Raw genomic sequence first — 12,469 nt, forward strand, 5'->3', positions numbered from 1 at the left:
GGATCTTGAAGATCCAGTGGGGCTGATGGCTGTACTATACTTTGCAATGCTCTTGTTCTCTTTGTCGTTCTGCATATATTGCTTAGTCTTTTTGTATTTAGTGATGTTTTTGTTAGTTCCCACCCTTTTGGGCGTGTGACATCATGATAGGGGGTACCTTGTATTATTCCTATATATACCTGCATTTCTTGAGTATATACTTACCTGTTGATAAAGGCATGCTTGGCGAAACGCGTCCTGGTTGTAGGACACATTGATTTGATGCAATAAAACATCATAACGTATTGTCAAGACACGACTGCTGGGATTTCTTCTACACTTCAAGTGGAGATTGCTTCTATCCCGTGCGGCGTGCGTGCTGGCTGATTCATTTTCTTAGTCCATAAAAATAAACAACTTTTTTCCTCTGTTCATAAAAAAAAAAGAATGATGTGTTTGTGACTTTTTTGAGGCTGCTGACACTTGACTAGATTACTTTGGTGGTAATTATCAGTTTATAGCTCGCAGTAATGAGTTCTTATCAGTATATTGAGCTATAGACATGTGTTCATTATAATCTTTATCTTTCATTATGGTTTTCCAATGTATTTGTAAAAATGGCTGTCCATGATTTTGGGTTAAGTTGCCCAGGAAAAAGAAAAATTCTAGTTGGCAACCCTTCTGCAGGATCCATGGCCAGTCTGCTTGTGTAGATGATCTCATGGATTGCACCATTAGTTTTTGCTGTTGCTTTTTACTGAATGGGAAAATACTGGTTAAAAACGGCATAAAAAAGAGCTTTTAGCTGACAGGAATTTTAGCTGACAGTTTATCTGTAGCAACCAGTGTCGGGCAGATGCAGCCAAGGCTACTAATCATGGGCTGCACCAAAAAGGGTATAGATGACCATGACAAGGACATAGTTCTATAACTTTACAAATCACTAGTCAGACTGCAGGTTCAACTTAGATGGATGATCAAAATTATGGTTAATTAGTGTAGAAAAAGAGGGGTGATCTAATATTGATGTATAAATATATCAGCGGTCAGTACAGAGATCTTTTCCATTATGTATTTATTCCCAGGACTGTAATGAGAGGACATCCTCTACATATAGAGGAAAGAAGTTTTTCTAGTATGGACATAGAAGAGGATTCTTTACTGTAAGAGCAGTGAGACTATAGAACTCTCAGCCAGTGTAATGGTGAACTCACTAAAATAGTTTGAGAGGGTTCTGGCTATATTTCTGAAGTGTAATAGTATTACAAATTATAGTTACAAAAATTCTGGAGTAGGGTCATTGATCCAGGGTGTTATTCTGATTGCCAGGTTTAGACAGGGAAAGGATTTGTCTCCTAAGATGAGTAAAATTGACTTCTATCTGATGGGAGTTTCTCCTTCCTCTGGATCAACAGGCTGAACTGGATGGATGTCTTTTTTCAGTTTTACAATGTTACTATAATGTTTCTCTGTTATGACACATATTAATGGCATCTTTTTGTGTTACACAGCTTTATAGCTCCATACTCTATCAATCATGTGGCTCCTCCTGCTGGTCTTAGTGGGAATTATTCTTTTATACAGATGGCACAGGCAGAGTCAGATACTGGAGAACCTCTCAGATAAATATGTCTTCATCACTGGATGTGACACTGGATTTGGAAATCTGCTGGCAAAGCAATTGGATAAACGTGGAATGAAGGTTCTGGCCGCTTGTTTGACAGATACAGGAGCTGAGAACCTAAAAAAGGAGACATCAAGTAGAGTGCAAACCATGGTCCTTGATGTCACTGATAGTCAGGGTGTGAGATCTGCTGCTGACTGGATTGAACAGCATGTCAAAGAAGAAGGTAAAAATAATACAAACTGTTAATATAATCATATTGACTGCTGTACAGTGGATTTGACAGTAAACCAATGGAAACAATTTATATCTCATGTGACCCAAATGCAAGCATCAGGATTGATTCAGTTTGAGTTGTGTAAGAGAGCTTCCATCCCAATATGGCTCACCTCTGCTTATACTATAGGGCCCTTTAAAGCAAAGGGGTGCTTGTATAAGGCTCTGTGCAGAGTAGCACCAGGTCCCAGCACTCACAGTATTTAGGCGTTTTTATACCAAATAATAACTCCATACCATGATGCCCAGAAAGACCATATAATACATTTATAACAGTACATCCAGTGACTCACAGATGATGTCTTCCCTGATTGTAGTAATCTCCTGGTTTTATGCTATAGCTGTCAATCAGAGCAGAGGGGCTGGGCTGTGAGGCAGCCCAATGTAGAAGGCAGAGAGCACCTCATAGTGACACCATTGGGAAAGCAGAATTTGGCAGAAAAAAAAATCATATTCTCACTGTACAAAAAGTGCATTTTTCCTGTTCCCCTCAGCCCCTACCTATTGCTGTCAACAGTTTAGAATGGTCAAAACCCTGACAGTTCCCTCATTACAGACAGCTAAGCTGCAACATTTCAGCGAAAGCATAGTTTAAAAATGCACCAGGATCATGGAGAAGATTCCTGGGGACGGCTCTTTCATAAATGGAATATAGTATACAAGCATGTGTAGGAGAAAATGCTGTACAATGAATGTAAATTAAATGGTTTTCAGTGCAGGAACATCTCACCAAAACAATTTATACTGTGTAGAATACTGTACATTTTGTAGATGGTAGTATGGGCAACATATATAGGGTGACCATATTTTGGTTTTCAAAAAAGAGGATAGAGTCTCTCCCCCGGAATCAATTTAAAGTTACTCTACTTTCTAAAAACGTGACTTACAGGTGGCGTCTCCACAGATTTCAATTGTTCACTTTCCTTTTCTTCTCCATTTGATTCAGACCATCATGCGCAGAGGTCTTTCGCCATTGATGTAAAACCTCCTCTCCTATATAAGAAAATACCAGAAATAATAAATGCCACATCGTAGATGGGGCCTGACACATATTTTACATTAGGGCCCAGGAGATTACCTCTGACTTATTGCTTCTACAATCCATCCCCACCCTCTATAGCAAAGAACCTCCTATACAGCTGCCATTTTAACACTTCCATCCTTTACCTGTCACAGTCTCTCAGGTGACTGATGTCAGGAGATTAAGGAGACTGGCTGAGCATGGAGGAATCTAGCAGCCTCCTTGATTTATCTTGATTCAGTTGATAGGGTTAATGACCACTTCCCTTTTCTCAGCTGTTGCTCAGTCATTATCACTTCTACACTTTATAGTCTGACCCCATCCTTCTGACTATGTGGTAGATAGCTTTCATTTGGGTTTGGCTGAGCTGGTGTGAGGTCGTCTCTAGTGTTCCTGCTTGTACATCTCTACATAAGTTAAGTGTTGCGTTTGTTTGTGTTTGTTATATTCCCTGTTGTTTATATGTGGGCCTGAGACAGAGACTTTTGTCCATCTGGGGAGGAATGGGTTGTCTCTGGTCCTAACCTTATTCCAGGGTATTATAGGGAATAAAGGGCCTAGGTATACTGCATATGAATATTCCTACCTTTAAGGTCTATTCATATTGATAGGTAGTTAGGGCCCGGATCAGGGTTGTTGAGGAGGTGTCCTGTTCCTTCCCTAGTTTCCAGGCCCAGTTACTGTTCCCCTTCCCTCCTATGTTCAGTGTGGAGGTTTTCCCCCACACTGATCATTATCTACCGCCTACTGCCACGGTCCCTCAGGTGACTGATGTTAGGAAATCATGGATGCTCCTAGATTCCTCCACGCTCAGCCAGTTTCCTTGATCTCCTGACATTAGTCACCTGAGGGACTGTGACATTACCTTCTGCCAATACTGTGCCTGCTGCTGCCCCAAAAATATGTTACTGCCAAAATAAAAGTGTTAAAAAACACAGCTACAGAACTAGATAATGATGGGACCCAATGCAGACCTTAGGCATCAAACCCCAGACGAGACCCCAAAATTAATACAGACCTCAGATTATCCCAAAATTCAGACAACAAAAAATGCTCTTGGATCCCCAGACAAACTGTATGGTTCAACACATATAACATCAGATTGAAATTTGTCAGTCCGTCCGTGTCTCTCCCCCCTTCTCCACATGTGCTGCCTTCGATATTTCTCAACCCATGGGCAACAGGTAGTCACGTCTCTCACATCTTCATAGAAAACATTAACATAGCATGGACCTGCTGGACAGTTTTTCGCCAAAGCTTTTTATTTACGCACAAGATTGTCATCTTGCTTCTCACATAAAATATAAAACACAATGCCCGACCTGGGTTTCGCTCCACTTCATCTTAGGCATCCTGTGTCAGCATATGACTCCCTATAAACCCCACCCCTCCATCCCTTAGATCAGACCCAAATCCATATCCCCTATAAACTCCACCCCTCCATCCTTTAAATCAGACCCTGAGGTCATTGGCCCTATTCAACACCCCCATCCATCAAGCAGACCTCAGATCAGACCCCAAAGTGATAGCCCGAGTATAACACCCCCTCCATCAATTAGACCTCAGATCAGACTCCAAAGTAATGGCTCCCTACAACACTACCCCCTCTATCAATCAGACCTTAAATCAGACCTCACAGTAATGACACCATCCTCCCTTCATCTCATAAATAAGACATAAGACAAACAAAGAAATAAAACTAGTGCACTCATTTTGCAGCTCTGTACTGACCTAACATTGCTCAGCGAGAGGTCATAGTGCGCACTACATCCTCGTGCTGAATGCTGTCAGAACAAAGAACAGCATGGCACCCAGAGCAGAAGACCAGGGAGCGATGAGTAATAATAACCCTTGCAGCACTGCACTCACCGCTCCCCCTTTACAAACTGACAGTGAAAAAAACACACATAGACATTCAAATAAAGTTCTAAGTACGCCACCCCCTTCACCCCCCCTTGCGAATCCCAGACATTCAAAAGATCCTTGCTGGGAAAAGAGATGTTGGGGGAAAAGAGGATGTATGGTCACCCTAAACATATACAATGCTACTTATATTTTAACACCGTACAAGAAAAATGAACAGAAGATTAGCTACAGTAGTGAAGTATTAAAGTTGGTAACTATATATTTAACCTTTTTCATCATTCTCTGTTAATAGGATTATGGGGTCTTGTGAATAATGCTGGCATTTCTATACCTACAGCCCCCAATGGGTGGCTGAATAAAGATGATTTTGTCAAGGTGCTCAACGTCAATTTACTTGGCATGATTGATGTGACACTAAATCTACTTCCTCTTATCATGAGAGCCAGAGGACGAATCATTAATGTGTCCAGTGTGATGGGCAGATTGGCATTTGTGGGAGGAGGATATCCCATTTCCAGATTTGGAGTAGAAGCCTTCTCCGACTCTATGAGGTACAAGTTTGGACAGCATTTTAAATTCCTTTTTTTATTATATTATATGTCTCTTGAGGAAATCTTGTTTTTGGCACTATGTCAGACTAATTGCATAAGACTGCTTCAGGCAGAAAATTTATCTTTACGTAAACTGTGTTTATAAGGCTGTCATAGCTGTCAGGAGGCATATTGATGTAGTCCCTCATTTCACCATTAGGCTTGGGAAAGAAGAGCTCACATAGCATCGTCTTTCGACAGAATTGAGACGCACCTAAGGCTTTCAATTTAATAAGTCCCCTGCAGTGAAGTGAGAGAGCGCTATGTAAGCATTTCTCTCTCCTTATTCTAGAGATTGGTGAGGATCTCAATACTCAGACCCCACCAATCAAAACATTGATATCTAACTATGAAATATGAAAAGTGTTTTCAGAGTACATGGTCACTTAAAGGGTATTCTGATGTATGACTTAATAATTATAATCTTTATTTACATACAGCCAACATATTCTGCAGCGCTTTATAATCAGAGGGTTCATGTACAAACAAAATGGCACATTACATAGCAACAAACAAGTCAACAATTAAAACAAGATGAATAAGGGCCCTGCTCGAAAGAGCTACAATCTTGAGAAGATACCTTACAGGTGTATGCCAAAGTTTGTGGATACATTTCCCCAACTACACACAGATACTGTTTCATATTTCCAGAAGTATTCTAAAAATAGTGACACGTCAGTAAATGGTGCCTTAGGCTACATGCACAAGACAACGGCCATCACACGTCTGTTTTAAGACCAATGTAAGTCTATGGGGTTATTCACATGGCAGTTTTTTTGATGGTCAGTGAAAAACGGATGTAAAAAAATAGAACATGTTCTATCTTGTCCGTTTTTCACTGATGACTACCCCTTGTGGGGATGTGCTCGTGGTAGGCTACGGTAGAGGCGGCAGTATTGAGGCAATCACAGACAGTCTTTGTGATACACCGTGACTTTATTCATACCAAAGGCATAACAGGCAATGTGCAGACCACAGGTGCATATCCACATAGTGCATAGAACAAAAGTCCTTTCATAGAAAATAAACAGCAGGTTTCAGTCACCTTGTTTCTGGACAGACCACACCGGTCCTGCAGTCTTCTAGGCTACCTGCCTTTGTCTCCCTCAGGCCAGATCCCCTTCGGCTAGAAGCACCACAGGTCCCAGAGCTATCCTTCAGTTTATGCTGTGCCCAGTCTCTTCATCACAAGCACAGCAAGACACACCCCACCACCTATCTTCAGCAGGCTGGGTTCTTCAAAGGCCCAGCTCCACCAAAAACCTGGGCTTGGCCGTGGGGAACAGGCACCCACCCTGCTCTTTACCTGTTCCCAGTAAGAACCGCAATGATCCGGTTCTTACTCCACCGAGGCCAGGACCTCTGGTGGCACGTATCGTCTGCCCATTATTATCCCAGGGACTCTCCTACACCCCATACAATTGAATGGGTCCATTTTAAACGTCCGTTTCTCAGAAAAGCATCAGTGAAAAAATTGTCCGTTAAAAATGGACAGTTGATCCGTTTTTAACGTACATTCTTTTTCACTGTCGTGTGCATGTAGCCTTACTGTGTTTACAAAGCCCATTGCCCATGGGAGGCAGCAAACGTGTGTGTGTGTGTTTTAAAGGGAACCTGTCATAGGGATTTTGTGTATAGAGCTGAGGCCATGGGTTGCACATCCGCAATATCCAGTCCCCATAGCTCTGTGTGCTTTTATTGTGTAAAAAAAAAAAAAGATTTGATACATATGCAAATTAACCTGAGATGAGTCCTGTATGTGAGATGAGTCAGGGACAGGACACATTTCAGGTTAATTTGCATATGTATCAAATAGTAGGTTTTTTTTGCACAATAAAAGCACACAGAACTATGGGGACTGGGTATTGCGGATGTGCTAGCGGCCATCTAGCAACCCATGGCCTCAGCTCTATACCCAAAATCCCGGTGACAGGTTCCCTTTAAGCACAGTAGTTAGGTACAGACATCCCATATCATGATTTAATCATATAGGGAAAGAGTAGGAAACAAGATAGCATGTAGCCAGTGAAGGTGCACAACTAACTGGCTGCATTGTTTCTCATTTAATAAGCTACCAGTGAGCAACAAATAGCAGCTGAATTAACCTTTCAGATACTGGTTGAAATATGGGGCAAAAATCTGCCAACTGCTGAGATTTTTAGTCTCACTTTATGTGTTTAGTTAGTTTTAAAATCAATCTAAAAATAAAAGTTATGTATTAGTCATTAGGGCACGTGTAATTAGACATTCTGAAATGAAACTAACAATGTTATAAACATCACATACGGTGCCTTTTGGTCCTCTAGTTTGTAACTCCTGAGAAGCAGGCCTGGAGAGAAGCTTGGCCCAGAGAACCTTCATCCCTGAGGGCTTGTTTACATTTAGTTTTTCATGGACGTGTGCTATCTACATTTTCCATAGGCACTAAATATAGCCATTGCTTTTAATGTATTTGTTCACACATAAGTAGAAAAATAGTGGAGACATACACTACATTGGTCCGTGATGCAGACCAAACATGCTCATTGAAGTCTACGAGTAACCATTAACACAACACGGATGGCATCTGTGTTCTGTTAGTGTTTCATGGATCATTGATAGGAGATGCTCTGGAAATTTATTTTCAGCTGAGCACTGTCTGTGGAATATGGTTGACACATGGAGGGCAAAACATGGAAACAAGAACCAAACACGGATTCTTCACAGATCAAACCTCGGATGTCAAACTGATACTGAAATGTGAATGAGGCCCGAGGCTGAAAACTGCCAGAGAACAAATTAACTGGAAGACTACCCCTGAGAGAAAGATATCAGGCATTTTTCTGATGGTTGAGAACTACTTCAAAGGCTATGCCTGGAAAGAGAGTAAGGTGTTCACAAGTTTACGGCAATAACACTTTACTGCTGTGGAAAGGGTATATTACTTCGGCACCCACCACACTTTAAGACAACTGGCCATCCAGATCTAAGATCTGCACCTTGCAGCCTGGAAATAGCAGAAAGAGTTAATGAGTACAGAATTACACACCTGTGGTTATTTGGGAAGATTGTAAGTGATCCTGTCTATACACAACTATTGGGAAGAGTTTACACTGTAATATAATTTAGAACTCTGCCTATTGCTTCTGTATGTTCTACAACTCCCATCATCTATTCAGTAAAATGAGATTCTGTTTATCACAATCAAAAGGGCCTAGTCATTCACTTCACCACCATTCGCCAGCCCCTACCTACATCTGCCCTCTTGCTTTGCACCCATCCAATATCAAGGCACCCCTCCCAACAGCAGTCATGAGCCACAATGGTCCCGGGTGTGCCTCGTGGGAGGAAAGAGCGTGCCCTCCGTTCACTGCATAGCTCCAAGGAGTGCTGGGTTCAGGGCAGCCACTGTGAAACACCATCACTCCTATCATAAATGCCACAATTACCATTCCCCTCCCGAATCTTCCCCTGCAGGTCACAGTGTGAATATATGTGTGTAATATATATATTAGTACATTTTCTATAATTTATTTACTGCATATGTTACCTACTGCCATGTCTCTTTTCTTCAGGCGTGAACTTCGCCCCTTTGGGGTTAACGTTTCTGTCATTGAACCTAGTTCATATAAAACACCAGCTACACATGTGGAGACTACAATACAAAGCCTACATTCTGTCTGGTCCCAGGCTCCTCAGTGGGCGAAGAAAACCTATGGACAACATTATTTTGGAGTTTGTGAGTAGTATGATTTACAAACTGGATTCCCAAAAAGTTGGGACACTATACAAATCGTGAATAAAAACTGAATGCAATGATGTGGAGGTGCCAACTTCTAATATTTTATTCAGAATAGAACATAAATCACGGAACAAAAGTTTAAACTGAGAAAATGTACCATTTTAAGGGAAAAATATGTTGAATCAGAATTTCATGGTGTCAACAAATCCCCAAAAAGTTGGGACAAGGCCATTTTCACCACTGTGTGGCATCTCCCCTTCTTCTTACAACACTCAACAGATGTCTGGGGACCGAGGAGACCAGTTTCTCAAGTTTAGAAATAGGAATGCTCTCCCATTCTTGTCTAATACAGGCCTCTAACTGTTCAATCGTCTTGGGCCTTCTTTGTTGCACTTTCCTTTTTATGATGCGCCAAATGTTCTCTATAGGTGAAAGATCTGGACTGCAGACTGGCCATTTCAGTACCCGGATCCTTCTCCTACGCAGCCATGATGTTGTGACTGATGCAGAATGTGGTCTGGCATTATCTTGTTGAAAAATGCAGGGTCTTCCCTGAAAGAGATGACGTCTGGATGGGAGCATATGTTGTTCTAGAACCTGAATATATTTTTCTGCATTGATGGTGCCTTTCCAGACATGCAAGATGCCCATGCCAAACGCACTCATGCAACCCCATACCATCAGAGATGCAGGCTTCTGAACTGAGCGTTGATAACAACTTGGGTTGTCCTTGTCCTCTTTGGTCCGGATGACATGGCGTCCCAGATTTCCAAAAAGAACTTCGAATCGTGACTCGTCTGACCACAGAACAGTCTTCCATTTTGCCACACTCCATTTTAAATGATCCCTGGCCCAGTGAAAACGCCTGAGCTTGTGGATCTTGCTTAGAAATGGCTTCTTCTTTGCACTGTAGAGTTTCAGCTGGCAACGGTGGATGGCACGGTGGATTGTGTTCACTGACAATGGTTTCTGGAAGTATTCCTGAGCCCATTCTGTGATTTCCTTTACAGTAGCATTCCTGTTTGTGGTGCAGTGTCGTTTAAGGGCCCGGAGATCACGGGCATCCAGTATGGTTTTATGGCCTTGACCCTTACGCACAGAGATGGTTCCAGATTCTCTGAATCTTTGGATGATGTTATGCACAGTTGATGATGATAGAGGCAAAGTCTTTGCAATTTTTCGCTGGGTAACACCTTTCTGATATTCCTCCACTATCTTTCTGCGCAACATTGTGGGAATTGGTGATCCTCTACCCATCTTGGCTTCTGAGAGACACTGCCACTCTGAGAAGCTCTTTTTATACCCAATCATGTTGCCAATTGACCTAATTAGTGTTAATTGGTCTTCCAGCTCTTCGTTATGCTCAAATTTACTTTTTCCAGCCTCTTATTGCTACTGGTCCCAACTTTTTGGGATTTGTTGACACCGTGAAAATTTGAATCAACATATTTTTCCTTTAAAATGATACATTTACTCGGATTAAACATTTGATCTGTCATCTATGTTCTATTACAAATAAGATATTGACATTTGCCATCTCCACATCATTGCATTCAGTTTTTATTCACAATTTATTTAGTGTCCCAACTTTTTTGGAATCCGGTTTGTATTAAAATCTCAATATGAAAAACATCACTGTTTTGCCATTGTCCTTAAAGGGACCAGCTCTGTACCCTGCCTAAGCTTCATTTAAGGCATCACACTCAGACAGCCAGAATCCTACTCTGTGCTGATGAAGGGCAAGCACCCCAAAACAGCTGTCTACCGATGGATATTCGAATTGGCTATTTTTCCTTGTACCAAGGCTTGTCAGACTTTGACTTACAGGAAGCCACTTCCAGAAGGTGATGCTAGCAAGATGGTTTACTTTCTCTGGGAGATACTGCTTTGAATATTTTTTCCCCCATGGACTATTGAGTTTTCGTAAACAGCTGCTCTCTAGTACCATGCTTAAGCTGTAGAAAGCACTAAAAAGCATACGGTATGTCTTGTCTCCAATACTTTATTTTGTTCTGTCATCTGATGGCCAAGGTAGTAAAAACATCAACCTGTTTTGAATTATGTAAATGAGGCAGCTTGAAGTCAAGGGGCAGCGGCCTTCATGCTTGCTGCATCCCCTCCCTGCCTCCTTAACTCTTGATGGACAGCTACTGTATATTCTTTTTTTTTCAGGAGTGATGCACCTGAGACCTTGCACTTTTGCCCCTGGGAGTCTGCACCTGGACAATGAGCCTCCGGAGCTCAGTACAATACCGTTGGGCACACTGTGCATGTGCCGAAAACAAGAGAGATGATGCAAGCACGAGATATCAGGCACATTGCACCTGAAGACAAAAAAAAGCTGTCCAACAAGAGTGACGGAGGCAGCAAGTTTGGCTCAAAGTGTAAAGGCCACTGCCCCATTGACTTCAGTAGAGTAAAGTTGATTTTTTGTTAGCAAATTTGGCCATCACCTGACAAAATACAGCATTAGAGGCTAAATAATTTGGGCTTTAATGTACTATGGGCAGTTGGAAGGGATGGGAGAGGGGGATGGCATTTTGGAGATGTCAGGCTCCCTCAGATGCATGTGTGAACCTAGTGTCTGTTGTATGTGAACTTAGCCTTCTCTATAAATCTATATATTTTGATATATGGTTTTTCCATTCAAGATTGCAGGTTCATCGAATATAAACTATCTAGGTGCAACCCTCACATAACGCAGGTGACTGACTGCATGGAACACGCCCTGACTGCTGTATATCCTTGGACACGGTATTCTGCAGGATGGATAACCAAACTCTTCTACCTCCCAGTATCTTATCTTCCAACTTTCATGTCAGATTGTCTACTGGCTCATCCTGTGTCAAAGCCATCATGTTTTTGCTCTTCAAATACTAGTACATGACTTGATTAATACAGTCCTTCATGTTTGGCTAGAATATTAAAATAGATTGAAATATCATTATTAAACTTTTTGACTGTAATGTTTTTGACTGCCTGTATTTTTCCCATGTAAAAATAGCATTCTTAATTTTTTTTTAATTGTTACTAGTATTTTCAGTGTGTTCAACTGTCACGTGATCAGCTCTGTGCCCAAACTGTGAATACAGTAGCTCTCTCTGCCCCTCTCTCAGCAGAAAGAGAGAAACCAGACAACACAAGGTACATTCCTGAAATAAAAATTAAACCATTACTTGCTTGGTAGATCATGTGCCGTCACTCTGGTTGTCCCAGCCAGGTTCTGTTGACCGAACAGCAGTAGTGATGTCACGTGGACAGCACATGAGAGCTGGAGCCGATCACTGGCCTCGAGTATTACAGAGTAACAGAGAGAACTGAAGCTATTGCACAGAATCTGTTCGGTAAGTTGCGGTCACTTGCGGGCCTGCCTCTTGGTTTCTGCTTAAAAC

At 41.8% G+C, this 12,469-nt stretch overlaps 1 protein-coding gene across 5 annotated transcripts in view; it reads left to right on the forward strand.

The window, feature by feature from the left end:
• Window positions 1-12,043, forward strand: part of LOC122931898 (retinol dehydrogenase 7-like) — a 149,281-nt gene extending 137,238 nt beyond the window's left edge. For 3 of the 5 annotated variants that reach the window (XM_044285964.1, XM_044285965.1, XM_044285962.1), the window contains exons 2-5: window positions 1,491-1,829; window positions 5,059-5,317; window positions 8,911-9,074; window positions 11,729-12,043. In XM_044285964.1, the coding sequence (XP_044141899.1) occupies window positions 1,517-1,829; window positions 5,059-5,317; window positions 8,911-9,074; window positions 11,729-11,964 (972 nt within the window). In that variant the 5' untranslated portion in view covers window positions 1,491-1,516 and the 3' untranslated portion in view covers window positions 11,965-12,043. Of the gene's footprint in view, window positions 1-19; window positions 1,830-5,058; window positions 5,318-8,910; window positions 9,075-11,728 lie in introns of those variants that run through there. The other 2 variants (XM_044285961.1, XM_044285963.1) reach the window with 2 other exon arrangements.
• Window positions 12,044-12,469: the final 426 nt, after the last annotated feature.

Source organism: Bufo gargarizans, chromosome 3 (assembly GCF_014858855.1).
Source record: "Bufo gargarizans isolate SCDJY-AF-19 chromosome 3, ASM1485885v1, whole genome shotgun sequence".
Taxonomy (NCBI): Eukaryota; Metazoa; Chordata; class Amphibia; order Anura; family Bufonidae; genus Bufo; species Bufo gargarizans.